We start from the raw sequence: 16015 nt of genomic DNA, 5'->3' as shown, positions 1-16015 counted from the left end.
TACATTTTAATTAAAACAAACAAGTAAATAAAATTCATTTATGAGACATTATCAAGTCAATGTAGTTTATGCTCTGGCTGTGAATGAAAAACCAATATGCCTTGAAAATAAAACTTGTTGTATTATGTTATAAATTCAGATAAAATAGATTTGTTTATAAACAAAACAAAATTTAGGTCAGCAATTTGTTTCGAATTTAAAAACAAAATTCTTAAAAATCCAACAAAAATATTGACCATGCTAAGAAGCGTGTGTGCTATTTTTTTAATTTTTAATATATTATTAAACAATCCAAAAATATAAATTGATATCGATAGTTGTATATATGCACAAAGTGTGTTTTATTAAATGTTGTTGTTTACTATTAATTTTAATAATTATACGAATTCGAAATCTTCCTTTAAGTTTCAACATCAAAACAAGTGACATTTAAACATAAATAATGATTTTAAAACGAAATATTATATTCGAAATTGCGTCTTAAAGAAAACATTTTCAAATTCAATTATGGTGTGACCCCTGAAGGTTCTGTGATATAGGTGCTATTTTATACGTATTTGTCATAAAAAAGTAGCATGTAAATAGTTGTATTAAAAGAACATTAAAAAAGACAGTACCGAGTTATTTTTGAAAAACTTACAAGTAGTACCATTTATGGCCATTATTACAACTTGCCTTTATAGTTAAAGTTACCTTTTTCTATTGCTTAAAGCTATCTTTAACTATAACTATAACGGCAAGTTGTAATAATGGCCCTTAATCTGAGAAATCTGCGGATTTAAAAATGTTGATTTCAACCAACATACGGACAGAATATATTATGTATGATCGCAAAAATAGGACTTTGTTAAAATTACAATAAAAAGACAAACAAGTAACAGTGTGGTGCATACCACTTTCAGAGTATACAGCTTATAAAGGATCGGCTATGGGTTCTGGTAGCTTTGTTGACAGGGCACTGTTTGATGGGTACTCATGCGAGGATATTGAATTTACTTTTAAATAATTTCTGCATAAGTTCTCTTCTGACTTTGCCCTGGGGGGTTATTTTGTATTTGAATTTGTATGCTTTATACAAATTCGAAAAGGTTATCTTTCGAATCTAATTACACAATAACTGCCTTTCTCTACCGCGGACGTGGACAAGGGCCACGACTATGGTCAGCCGGTTTCTTACATCGAATCCAAACGTGATACTGTTCGGGTATTATAAATGAACTTCATTACGACTTCAAGTGCAGAGCTTCGAATCAATTAATCATTCCCAAACGACTAATTCTTTAGCTTCATTTAAATTTGAGCTCTCTACACTTTGTCCAACGTTTCGTCAGTTTTTTATCCATTTCAAAAAAATGTGTCGAGGTCATCAAAATAGATATATTTTGTGAGATGATTTATTTCATCGTTGGAGTCAAATATCTTCAGGTTTGGAAACAATAAATAGTCACTCGGGACTAAATCCGGCAAATATGGCGTAAGAGGGAGCATTTCGTAGCCTTATTCATGGATTTTTGTCATGGAAACTTGCTTAAAACTTTCCCATACCCAATAGATCATTCAAAATTGAAACCACTGAGCCATGTGAGATGCCTATGTTTTCCACAATCGAAATGTTTTCAGTTGTTTCATGTGTAGGGACCTCAACTGGGCGTCCAGAACGTTCGGCATTTTCCGTGCTTGTACGGCCACAACGAAATTCAGTAAACCATTTTTTTCATTGAAATTGATGGTGCAGAGTTCCCATAGTAGTTATCATGCTTAGCCTTTATTTGAGTGATGGTTTTTTTCCCGCAAAAAATAATGCTTAATGGGCAGACGAAATTCACTTTTTTCCAATTTCTCCTCAAGTCACGATGTAGTCTTCTATCAATGGCTGTCAAACGTAAACTAAATCACGCGGCTTTTTAAAATTTTGACAGGAATCTACTGAGGATGCCTGTTGACAGGAGCAGTATTACCCTTTCAGTTAAAATCCGGGAAATTCCAAAAGTCACCCTCGTACTTTTAAAATTCGTTAATAACGTTAACAAATTCAAATGATTTTGCATTTCAACCAACAAAGAATGCATGACAAAGCATTCATCTTTTAAAAACACATGTTCTTTTTAATTTAATTAAAAAATATAGATAAAAATAATACATATCTTTAACATTCTTCTTAATTCTTAAGTGTTTTGTCACATTTACTGTATTTTCCTTTAACCGTATCTTTCAATGTTATTTGAGGTGAATGAAATTGCAAGTGTTTTTCATTTCATCATTTTATTTTTATCATAACAAGTATTTTCGATAAATTATCTATTTTATTATGTTTCGACATTTGAATTTGTTTACTCACTCATCCATAAAATTAATATATAAATAAACGATTAATTTTTTTTTTGCATAATTAAGACAAGTACTGAGGTAAACAAAAATTGGGTCATAGTTTTATTATATTTACAAATAAGTAATTTACTACATTGTATAAATCCCGTCTAGTTTGCAGTTTAATGCCTCTTTCGTTCAGTGTTTAGAGGCGATAACAGTATTAAATTACAACCAAACACCCCAAAGGTGGTGATAAGAGAAATACAATGTGATAGTAGTTGAGGAGAAAACAGATGTTTAATTTGTATTAAACCTTTAAGTGGCAGTGAAAGGAAAACTTCATTAAATGGCTCTTAAGTACACCAGGGTAGTAGGTTCGAAAAATACGTAATTCGTTTCGAAAGAGAACTTCTTTAAATCGGAATGTGTATAAACGAATTTAACCACTATTATTCATATCATATTATCTAAATTCTAGTAACGAAAAAAATTGTCCTGGAATTTCTAAAAAAATATTACCAGAAATTCACGGGAAAATTATTCCGATTGGGATGATGTCCTGGATATCATTACGATAGCATCGGAAGTCTTTCAGGATATTGAAACATCAAGATGACAACATAAGCTTTTGATGCGGTATCCACTTCAACGAATATCCGTTTGCAAGTTGGTGTGTATTATTCTGGGTCTTATTAAAGCATTAACATAATTTTCAAATATAATAATATAAAGAAATCACAAACAATTTGCCATACTTTTCCGAATAATCCTTAGAAATCACTGTTACTTTGTTTTGTAAGCCCCATTTTCTCAATCACTAGTTATCTTTTTTCGTAACGATTTCTTCCAATTAATCACCCCTATCGCGAATCAATATTCCACATGAAATATTTTCCTTTTTTCGTTCATGGGAATATCACGATAGCAATTTTCCCTTCGAGGGAAATGGATATTTTATGGGAACAAAATTTCACATTTTATTGCCGATAGGGGTGAATATAATTTTTGTATTAGAACTGTCAGTATATCGTCACGATAAAAATAACCTGAGATTGAGAAAATGGGTCTAAGAGTTTTATAAATTAAAGAAGTAAAAACACTTACCTAGACGGCATGTTACTTAAAATCTTATCAGTTATAAAACCAGCACGATTGCAACGTTCCACAAAACGATCTAATATAATATAAGCAAGTGGCACATCCAAAACAATATCAGCCATATCATCAAAAACTCGCATGAAACCCTTGAAAAAAGTTGGAAAAAAAAGAAGAAATACCAAAACAATTAAAATTTAAAACAAAATGAAGTGGATAACAAAGTTTTTAAACAACTGTCTGTATGACTATAGGTTGTGAAAATCGGGATTAAAACTAATTCTATATTTTTAGCAACAGAACTACATTCGGCTGTGCCGAATCTTATTAACCCTTCACCAATGTATGAAGATTGAAAACTATTATTTGTAAAAAAAAATATTTTGTTAAAAAAAAATTGTGGACCAACAATTTTTTTTTTTTGGTGAAAAATAATTTTTGGGTGAAAAATTTTTTTGGTAAAAAAATATTTTGGTGAACAAAAAAATTAGGTTTAAAAAATATTTTTTTTTCGTTTTGATCCATTTTCGTTCCAAATTTCCATGGCAATATGTATATGACGTCTATGGAAAGGTATTTGAAATGACTTTGATATCCATATTGTCAATATTAATGAATTAGTAGATATAGATATACAAAAATAGGCCTAAAATCTCTGCAATTTGTGGGCCTATTTAGATAGCAACCGAACCAGCACTACAGCGGATATATTGATGTATTAATCATTTATGTAAGTTAATTGGAGGGCTTCAGAAAGTTGATTTCAACATACAGACGGACATAGCTATATCGACTCCGCTATATATAACGATTCTGAATCATTATATATAAAAAGAATGTAACTCAATGCTTACCTGTTCCATACCAGCTGGAAGTACCAAACAAGCTTTATCCAATGATGCCAACAATTCACACATTGCCTCCTCGGTAGTTTGCGACAATGATTCGAGAGTCATGACTACAGACTCGTAAACCAATTCATGATGGAAATGAGGAACTTCAAGGGCACGTAGGCAACGATGAGCCTCTTGTATATCACGTGATGACAAATACTCTTTAAGTAGCAAAGTCATTTGCTTAGTTATAGTTTTGACTGGACGCAATGGACCGCCCATGCCCCAGACATTGTCCAAGTGAGCCCAACCCTGTTTCATGTGCAACAGGGTGTCGGCACGGCGTATAGCGGTCATGGCATGCTCATTTAATTCACCATGATCTCCAGGTTTTGTGATGAATTTCGGTGGAATACAATCGTCGGCCACGCCACGGGCTAAAAAGTTGCCTGTAGATAGCAAGAATGACAAATTATAGGATGCAAATATTAAAATAAGAAAAAAATATTTTTAAATTTTGAAAAACTAATTTTAAAAGGTAGATTTAGTTATATTACCCAATATAGTGGGTGCTTCAGGTGTGTCCAAAGTTAGGTCGGGCAAATTCTCCAATAGTATTTCGAAACCCTTCTCAATATCCCTGCCCGTTATGACACGTCCATAGAGATCGGATATTAAGACCGAAGTCATTTCACGCTGAGAATCTTTGTGATCCAATGCAATTTCCACTATAACACTGGTAACATAAGGACGCAAAAATCCAGTTAGGATCTCATCTAAATTAACAGCCACCTCATGGGTATCACCATGCTCGTAGTATTCCAAAACAATAGGCTCAGCCAATTTGAAAAACTCTTCGGGGGTTAGTTCCGGAATGACTTCAGTTAAAACAATATTCTGATCATTAGTTTCACTATCATAGTTGGGATCGTTTTCATCTTCGTACAATTCCTCCAAAGCCTCAGAGCCGGGTAGACCCCAGACACCTTTGCCGCCAGCACCACCCTTTTTGGGTAAGCCACGTCCATAAGCGCCACGTGAACGACGACTATTCTTCCAACGACGATGGGGTACAATGTAATCTTTGGCATGACCATTCATAGCAGCAGGCAGCCCAGCAGCGCCATTGCTTTCACCACGACTATTTTGTCGCTGTATAAGACGTTTAGCTTTACGCTTAATACGTACATCATGGCTATCAGCTACGCTATGGGGTTTCTTCATCAAACCATTTTGACCCCTGGGCGAACCCGAGCTGCCATTAAGCTCCACAGCCTTTATATCACCATTAAGCTCACGTTCAACGGAGCTTTCGCGTGAACCATCACTACTGCCGGCATAACCGTTTTGACGTGCAGTTTCTACCTCCATTTTATGCTTGAACTGATAGTTTCTGTTCTTTATTTGTTGCTTTAGGATAAACTTATGGAAACAAGTTGTACTTTTTGTATTATTAAGCAGGTGCTGTAGCAAACAAATGCGCTAATTCTAATTGGGTTTTGTGCTTTTTTTTACGATTTATATACAAAAGGTAGAGCAGAGCAAGTAAAGCAAGATTTGTTTAAGAAATCAGTTTACTTTTACTTCGTCTAACCTTTTTTAGTACAAGGGTTTTTAGAAATCCAGTTTTAAAACTAAAATTGAAAAATTAAAGAAGATAATTTATATTTAAAATTGTTTTTTAAATTCAGTTTCTTTAAATTTTCTAAACTTTTAGCAATTTGTTGACAAAACAATATTGTCTATATTTAGAAAAATAAAATATTTAGTACAATTTAAATAAACAACAATACATGTAGTATAAACAAACAACTTTGCAAGAACTAAATAAATTTCATTGCACTTTCAATAGAGTAAAATAATGCACAAGACAAGAAAAAAGGTAATTCAACTTAGGTATCTTGAAAAACCATACGACAGAAATATTACATTATCGACAATCGAAGTCGCGGCGTCAACAACGACACAATAGCAAAGGCATTGTGGCATGGCAGTTGCCACTATAATTTTTTAGTTTTATTTTATTTTATCTAATAGAATTGCAAAGTGTTGTAGAATAAAATACGAGTACTTGAGTGCAAGTACGACTGAAACCTTCAGAACGGTCTTTAACATTTTATTTATTTTTTATTTTTTTGCAAACAGTCTCTTACTGACTTCAAGTGACTATAAAATGTCTAATAAGTTGATAGCCTTACTTACATGTATTCGAACTTATATATAGACAGACGTACGTACTACTTAACATTCATTATTATAGAATAACTCGTGAGCCATGTCAATAATTAAATGTTATTTTTGTAAAACGATATGAACAAAAAATGCTAAATTATACAAAACATTTCAAGGCATACATACCAAAAGTCTTTATATTGTTTTTTTTTTTTTTAATTTTAAAAGTTTAAAAGAATGTTCTGAAAATGTAAATTACTTAAAGATTGTACTAAAATTGTGTAAATATATTGAGTCTCAGAATTATTTTGTACCCTTACACTTCATGGTGACACCCAGCTGATAGTAGAAGAGTTTTGCAAAAAATAATGTGGTCCACACACGTCAAGTTTACTTGAGCAAGTTTTGAGTTTATAGAGGAGAGATTGGAAGAAATTTAGGAAAATCTTTCCAATCTCCTCTCTCTTCTATAAACTCAAAACTTTTCCTTCTTGAACAGCCGTCAAGTTTGAAATTTAAAAATACTACATTTTGCTACATACATGTCTCAAACGATTAAAAAAAATTTGCTCAAGAAAATATGTTTTAAAAAAAGGACCAAGCTGTTTACCCGGATTAGGCAAAATATACACCTATGTAGTTCAACTCGAGTTCCAAATAACACCCTGTTAGTTAATTTAATGTTAAAAAAAATTATCAAAATATTTATTTTCCCGTTTTTAACCCTTTTTATGCACATTTTTGATCCTCATTGCGGTGGTAAAATTTTATTGAAATAAATTTCTATATCGTGGTGGGATATCATAATAAAATATTCGTATGTCTATGTCAATTTAGAGAAAAACATATTTTATGAATAAAGTACCAAAAAAAATACAACTTTTATCCCTTAATGGTTCGAATTTCAAAAAAGTACCAAATTTATATTTGTTATTTTATGATAAGTAAAGAATAGATACGATTTAAATACAGTTTTAACCCGTTTTCTCTTCATTAAAGTTTTTTAAGTGATTTGTTAAAAATAAAAAGGCCCATAATCATAGTCAAACACTAAAGTCGGTTCTTTTTAAAAACAACTTTAAATTTAAAACTGGGTGCCACCTCAAATGTAGAAAATGTTTTCATAAAATATACAACAAAATACAGACAAGTGGCACCGCTGAACAGCTGACATAGAAAATTGAAACCAAAACCAAAAAAGGTAAACAATAAAAGTAACCGGGACAACTAAAGAAAAAAAGTTTTTTGTGGTGGAAAAATGGAAAAGATAAGATTAATATCATATTTAGAATATGTTGGTACTAATTTTATTGATAACTGTTCAATAATTACAAAATCTCTGCCAAATTCTTGTAACTTAATTTTTTTTACTTTTTGCAGAACTGTTTTAAATGGCGAAGAACAGCTGATGCTGTTGTTAAATGAGTTAATAACAGCTTCAGCTTGTTTTATATTTACAATCGACTTTAACGTCAAAAATATACTTTAACTTGTCTATGGTAAAGACGACTTTATTTCTATTAAAATATACTTCATTTCTGACTATGATTATGGTCCAAAGAGTTTAATTATTAAAACTATAAATAAGATCTAAAGATTTTTAGAAACCTATGTATTTAGTAAACAAAACTATTAAAAAAATTTTGCTTTGATAAAAAAAACTACGTCTTGTTTTGAATGAATAGAATTTATTTTTTGGCTGCGCAATAATTTTATGCTGCTGCTATGTAACAACACAAACATTATTCATACATACAATAAAAAATCGTAAACATAGAAACATAACAAACGCTATAAAAGCCGGTGGCGGTAATTTGTTATGTATTTACTTGTATATACATAAATAAATAGCAAATGTTATGTAGTTTATATGTATGAATTAAAAAAATATCCAACTTTGATATTCAAAAAAATCCATGTTGGACAAACAATAACAAAAACATTGAAAGGAAACTCCCTTTTGGAAGAATTCAAGGTCATGCGCTATGATTGTACACATTGCGTTCCTTTTAAACTTGAATTGTTTTCTTTTTCAATGCTCTTGCCATAGATACTTATGTATATAGTGAGAAAGTACATAAATAAGGTTTCCTATTTCGTAAAGCAGCCAAAAAGTATGCTTTAAATACATGAAGTTAAAGGTTACCTTAAAGTAGGCTTCACAAAGGTAAGAATCTTACTTACTATCAATTACATGCATATTTTAAAACATTATGGGCAACGTTTTTCAAAAAAAAATTAAATTAAAATCCAGAAAATTCTTAGGCGAATATTTACAAACATACAAAGTAAAAGCAAGATTAAAAAAAAGAAAATCGTACGATAGTAATTTTTTTGTTTATTATTTTGTTGTCTTTTTTATATTTTGGTACATTATGGTGTGTACGTGATAATTTAAAGACCGGTTATATATCTACACAAAATACATAATACATACATATTGTTTACATATCCATATAAACAGAATATGTATTTGTTCTTGTTTTTATTTTGTTTACTCTTATTTACGAAACGAGTATAATTTTGGGTGAAGCTTTAGTTTGTTTTTGTTTTTCTCTATATACCTACCAAGTATGAATAACAAAATTTCTTCTTTTTTATATAATTTTTGTTTTGGTTTTTTTGTTGTTGTTATTGATGTGAGATCGGGGTATACGTGCGAATAAGTACACAATTTGTAGGTCTGTATGTCTGGTCTGGTTTTAAATATGTAGTGATTCTGACGTTGACATGCTCGTTGTTGAATTTTGTTGTTGTTTCTACGTTTAAGAGTGGCGTTTGTTATTGTTTTGTTTTTTTGGCCTCCCCGAATTTTATAAAAAAAAAAAAAACAAATATGTATGTATTTTTTGTGTGTGTACCTATACAGATTTTAATATTGCGACGCAATTTTTCTTACATAAAAAAAGCACACAATCAATGAATAACAACATTTTTTCTTACAAACCATAGAAGAACAATAATGCATTCGATTTTGTATTATTTCATAAATTTTGTTTTCTTATGAAGTTAAAAAAAAAAATTTAAATCTCATAATTGCATTAAATTTAATGTTCTGTAATAAAAGTTCTTAGGAAATGTTAATTTTGCAATAAAACACAACCAAAAGAACTCATTTACAACGCATTTTGTTTTATGTACTTAATTATTTCAAGGTTAAACCGGGCAAAATAAACATTAAAGCAAACAAAAGAAATAAAGCTAAAGAATACAAAAACATACAAAATACATAAAGAGAAAAAGGGAATAAGTATGAAAGAAACAACAAACAAAACAACAAAATGTAGACAAAAACAAAACTAAACCGGTTACAACTACATTCACAAATCCTTATTAAAAAGTAATGAAGAGAAAAAAAGCTAAACAACTGCAAAACACATGACAAGACACACAGTTTTAGTCAACAGGGTCTGTCAACCATGCAGACGGACAGAAAAGTAGGCAGCCTGTATTTTCGAAGCCACTAAATTCCGAATCTACTAATAAATATTTAGGTCTGAATTTTTTGTATTGTAGAAAAGTTATATTGAATACCTCAACCCTTTAGTTTTTGTGCATTCACAATCTTGTAACTTTTACCCATCACAGCTAATGTGTGAGTGTATTGCAGTTTTTTTATTTTTTTTTTTTTTTAAAAAATTATGTACCTATTAAACTTTTCAACTCTTTTCCCACTCCCTCTTCTTGGCAAAAAACCAATCTCCGTTTTGTTGCTATTTATTGTTGTCAGATATAAATTTGTAAGTTTTGCCCTACGTTGTTGGTTGGTTGTGGAGAACAAAACAGATATGTTAAAGAATTAAGTTTAAATATGAAAAATAAAAAATCCTAGACTAAACTTTTAATGCAATATCTACACACCTTTTATCCTCCATATCGTCATTTCCTATTTCAATGTCAACAAATTGGAAGATGTAGTACAAATTGATTGCCATGTTGACGCAATTACAATTCATTTTCAATGCCTTCTTAAATTCGTCAATAATGAAGCACTTAAAAATATCCATCAACAGTTTCTTAAGCATTATATCTTGGATTAAATATTGCAATAAATTTGAAATTGAATATATCGTCACCTAAAATGCAAAATAACGTAACATCACTTTTCATAAGTTTATAGGAGAAGCAAAAAACGATATAAAATGAAAACTACTTGAGATATTGAAACAAAATTTTCAAATCTGAATTACAGTGACTCTAGAAATATATTTTATGAAAAAAAAACTAATTTTTTCAAAGCACACTTTAAGTTATGTGGCTTACGTTTTTTTGAATTGTTATTTTCTGAAACAAAAAAACGTATCATCAATATAAATTTTTATGAAGAAATAAAAACTTAAATAAAAATATTTTTTTTATTTTAAATAAAAGCAGTTTATATATACATTTTTAATAGTATTATGTTTTTTAATTTGAATTACTAACAACTAACTTAAATTTTCATTAAGACTGCAAAAAATATTCAATTGCAACAAATTTATTTAAAAAAAATTAGGATACTACCTAAAATAAGGTAAAAACGATTTATTAATTAATTACTCAAAGCGTATACGTTATTTTGTTTAAGAAAATCATATACTTGATGATACTTTAGTTTCAATTTTGGTTATAACTTGGTTATTTTTGATAGTAAAAGTTTAAAATTTTGCACACATATGTAATATGATGTAATGAATCGTAATCAATAATAAAATCAATTTCGAATTTTTTGATGATAAGTTGTTTTGCATTTTAGGTGACGATATGTACCTAATTATACCCTACACCACCATAGTGGGATGACGATTGCCCTATCTTAAAATAGTTAAGCTCTCATAAATCCCTTAGATATATACTGTGAGCGTCAAAAGAAACTGTACACCTTAAACTATTATATTTACAACTTTATTTTCCTAATATATTTTATAATTTTATTAAACATTTTATATTTTTTATTTAATACATTTATTTCTTTCTCATTTTACTATAAAAGAATAACAAAAATCTAACAACAACAAAAAATACACAACAAAAACAAAAAAATTGTCATATTTCTAGCGTCAAAAGTAATTGTACATTATTATTGTTTTAAAATAATAATGTTATTTTAATAAAAATTAGGATTTAGTTTGATTGCCATTTGATTTTATTACAGTTTGCAGTCTTCGGGGCATCGATTCCACTAGATTTTTAGTTACTTGCGGGAAATTTTTTGACATTTCTCCATTATTACCGATTTGAGAGAATCCTTGCTCGTAATTTCCCTTTTTCTTATTTTACGGTCCAGATGCTCCCACAAATGCTCGATGGGGAGACTGGGGAGGATGTTTTTTTAGACTATGGTAAAGTAGTCATTCCTTTACTATTTTGGCAGTATGCTTGGGATCGTTGTCTTGCTGACAGACTCGAGTTCGACCCAAGCCCAAATTTTCGACTCTCTGTGCCAATTTATCATTTAAAATGTTGGAGTAAACAGTTGTATTGATAGTGTTTTCTATGAAGACCAAATTACATACACCATTGGATGTCATACATCCCCACACCATAACCTAACCCAACTGAACTTAATTTTCAGAAGCAGTTTAGTAATAGCTGATATATACATAACTACTTGTTTACGAAATTCGAAAATAATTCAAAATAAAACTCTGAATCACAATAATTTTTTAATTCAAATCTAATCAAATATTTTTTCTTCATTAAATTTTTATTATTTAATCTCTTACCCCCATTAACACGAAACCTGGTTATGCCTTAACTAATAATTATACTGTCGGTTAATATAATTTTTGTATGAAAACTGTCAGTATAACTATTAGTTAACACATAACCAGCCTTCGTGTTACTGGGGGTTAGATCTTTTAGTTTAATCTAGAATAAATGAAGAATATTTGTAATAGGTTAAGGACCTGTTTTTGACTTTAAGATCAATTTTGAAAATTCATTCTTTATAGAATTAATTCCTTATTTAATAATTTAAATTTTCTTTTACTCAAAATTAAATTTTGAATGAAGAAATTTTTAACTGGCCAATACTGAATTTTGTGACAAATTTGGGTAATATTAACAAATTTAAAAAAATCTGAGTATTTTGATATTAATATAGAAAGACTGCTATATTTCCTTTTATTATTTGTATTCACAGAAATATCTAAAAGAATTTTATTGAATACATTCCTTTACTTGCGAATTGTGGCAATGTTTAACATGAAGGAAATTATAAGGGGAAGGAAAATAATGCAAAATGAAAAAAATTAAATTAAAGAGAAAACAAATTAATAAAATAAAACAACAATTATAAAAAGAACCAACACAAAACGAAGCCAGCAGCTGTGGTTTAAAGTAATCATGGTTAATTTAATTTTAAAATACAAAAATATAGATTTTTTTAAAATAAAATCTAGAAAAGGTTAAATGTTACATAAATAGATTAGAACTTAAATAATAATATATAATTTATTAATAAACTCTCTTACAAATATATTTTTCAAAAACTTATAGGTATGAAAATGATACTCTTCAGTTTTGAATAACATAAAATTAATGATAGGTATGTATATAGCGCAAATTTTGAAGAATAGCTTCAGAAACTCTGCAAACATATGTATGTACATTAGAGTGCTCCAAAAAAATAAAATTGCGAATTTTGACCGTCCCCCCCTCTAGAATTGTTCTATGTATTGTAGAAACACATTGTGTAAAATATTAGGATGATAGGATAACGTTAACTGGTGGCGCAACGACGCTGAAGTTTTGAGGTGCATTTACAAGGGGAAAATATGCAATTTTTTCAGTTTTTGTAAAAATTTTGCCATTAAATAATGACTTTTACAATTTAATTTAAAAGAATCGAAATGTGTACGTAATTGTCGTTATAATAAGATATAAAAGACAAAAATTGGTGAAAAAATGTTAAAGTTATTAAAAAATCGCCAGGCCATTAACGTGTCTCAGGCCACTAGAACAAGAAATTTATGAACAAAATTAACATATTTTGAGAAATATTAAAATAAAAGCTTATTTTTACTTAAAATATATCCACATTTACTTGTATATGAGTTTTTGCCCTCGTAGGATACCGTTAACCTATTCGCAGGTATGACCAAAAAAAATAAATTTTTTTAACGGCAATTTCAAAACTCCAATTTCAAATTTTTAAAAATTTTGTTAAACAAATTTCAGAATTTTTTGATCATCACATGGGGATTTATTGACAACATAATAGGGAATAAAAATGTGAAAAAAGTATGTCAATACCTCCAATAGTTTTTCCGTACCTGCGATATAAATTTTGCGATTTTCGAGAAAAACTAATTTTTTGGCCATATTTTGGGGAATGACCAGAATTTCCTTACTGTAATGATTTTTAAGTAAAATCTATTCAGAATAATATAGTCCAGGTAATTTTAAATGTAGTCTGAAAGTTTTTCTAAAATCGGAAAACTTTAACCCTTAAATCGTGAAGGTCAAAGTCAATTTTTTCAATATTTGGAATTTCTCATGGAAAGATAGCGAAATATTATATATTTTTGGGCCGATTTTGATGAAACTTAAGAAAAATATAAAATGGAGTCTAGTATTCACAATGACAGTACAAAAATGGAAATTAACCCTTAAGAGTACTTGGGGTAAAAATTAATGTGTTTTTCGTGATTTTAAAAGTTGAGGGTCATTTGGACCCCAAGTGCTATTAAGGGTTAATTTCCATTTTTGTACTGTTATTGTGAATACCAGACTTCATTTTATATTTTTCTTAAGTTTCATCAAAATCGGCACAAAAATATATAATATTTCGCTATCTTTCCATGAGATATTCCAAATATTGAAAAAATTGACCTTTGACCTTCACGATTTAAGGGTTAAAGTTTTCCGATTTTAGAAAAACTTTCAGACTACATTTAAAATTACCTGGACTATTTTATTCTGAATAGATTTTACTTAAAAATCATTACAGTAAGGAAATTCTGGTCATTCCCCAAAATATGGCCAAAAAATTAGTTTTTCTCGAAAATCGCAAAATTTATATCGCAGGTACGGAAAAACTATTGGAGGTATTGACATACTTTTTTCACATTTTTATTCCCTATTATGTTGTCAATAAATCCCCATGTGATGATCAAAAAATTCTGAAATTTGTTTAACAAAATTTTTAAAAATTTGAAATTGGAGTTTTGAAACTGCCGTTAAAAAAATTTAATTTTTTTGGTCATACCTGCGAATAGGTTAACGGTATCCTACGAGGACAAAAACTCATATACAAGTAAATATGGATATATTTTAAGTAAAAATAAGCTTTTATTTTAATATTTCTCAAAATATGTTAATTTTGTTCATAAATTTCTTGTTCTAGTGGCCTGAGACACGTTAATGGCCTGGCGATTTTTTAATAACTTTAACATTTTTTCACCAATTTTTGTCTTTTATATCTTATTATAATGACAATTACGTACACATTTCGATTCTTTTAAATTAAATTGTAAAAGTCATTATTTAATGGCAAAATTTTTACAAAAACTGAAAAAATTGCATATTTTCCCCTTGTAAATGCACCTCAAAACTTCAGCGTCGTTGCGCCACCAGTTAACGTTATCCTATCATCCTAATATTTTACACAACGTGTTTCTACAATACATAGAACAATTCTAGAGGGGGGGACGGCCTGTACCTAGAAAGTTTTTTTCGTCCATACAATCTTGGAGCACTCTAATGTACATAAAAGTCCTTGGGAAATTATTAGAGTATCCAAAACCGAAAACCGGTCAACCGGTTTTTTCATCATTGTAAACTCCACCGGTTTCGGTTTTTTTACAAACCGGTTTTTGCAAGACGGTTAACCGGTTTTAATGAAATATATTTTCTTTGACAATATTTCGTAAAAGATATAAAATAATTACAAAAAGATAGATTATTAAGAATTAAAAAATGCAAAATTTCCGAAGATTTAGTACACAATCATAACACATTTCCCAATAGCATCCACAAATAAAAATAAATTTAAGGAGAACTTTTTCATATTAAATAAAAATTGAATATAAACCGGTTAACCGGTTTTTTGAAGACAAAAACCGAAACCGTTTAAACGGTTTTTTTAAAATACTATAATCAAAACCGGTTTTTTCAAAAACACACTTTTTCGGTTAAACTGGAAACCGGTTTTTTGGACACTCTAGAAATTATATATAGAATTTCAAATATGTATAGGTATATATTGCTAACTAGTAATGCACAAATCATTTGCAAAGGAGCATAAATGTTCACGATGACGATAATTTAAATTGAAACAGTTAAGGAGTGTATGTAGCAAACCAACCAGACGACAATTTCCGCTATGAGTATTTGAAAAAAGGTAAAATTATCTACAAAAATTTCAATACAGGTAAATGAATTTAAGATGTTTCTCACTTCATTATAATAAGTGGAATTTAAATTGTAATTACATATATGAGTTCGATTTTAAATCGAATCATAATTAAATGGTTTTTTATGTATGTATTAGCAATCATCATTTTGTTTAACTTAATGCCATGCAGCTAACACTAGAGTAATTTAATATGTAGGTACCTATTATATTAAAAATTACCTAAACAACCACCTGTCATTGTGACATACATATGTATGTCTAGATT

At 29.4% G+C, this 16015-nt stretch overlaps 1 protein-coding gene across 1 annotated transcript in view; it reads right to left on the bottom strand.

The window, feature by feature from the left end:
- Window positions 1-16015, bottom strand: part of Pdcd4 (Programmed cell death 4) — a 40623-nt gene that overhangs the window by 22817 nt on the left and 1791 nt on the right. Inside the window, exons 2-4 of the mRNA XM_065506761.1 lie at window positions 4796-5872; window positions 4260-4687; window positions 3415-3554 (exon numbers count right to left, since the gene is read on the bottom strand). Coding sequence (XP_065362833.1) covers window positions 3415-3554; window positions 4260-4687; window positions 4796-5609 — 1382 coding nt within the window. The 5' untranslated portion in view covers window positions 5610-5872. The remainder of the gene's footprint in view (window positions 1-3414; window positions 3555-4259; window positions 4688-4795; window positions 5873-16015) is intronic.

This window comes from Calliphora vicina, chromosome 4 (genome assembly GCF_958450345.1).
Source record: "Calliphora vicina chromosome 4, idCalVici1.1, whole genome shotgun sequence".
In the NCBI taxonomy this organism is placed as follows: domain Eukaryota; kingdom Metazoa; phylum Arthropoda; class Insecta; order Diptera; family Calliphoridae; genus Calliphora; species Calliphora vicina.
The sequence above is the reverse complement of the archived record's forward strand: the minus strand, read 5'-3'. Positions and strand labels throughout refer to the sequence as shown.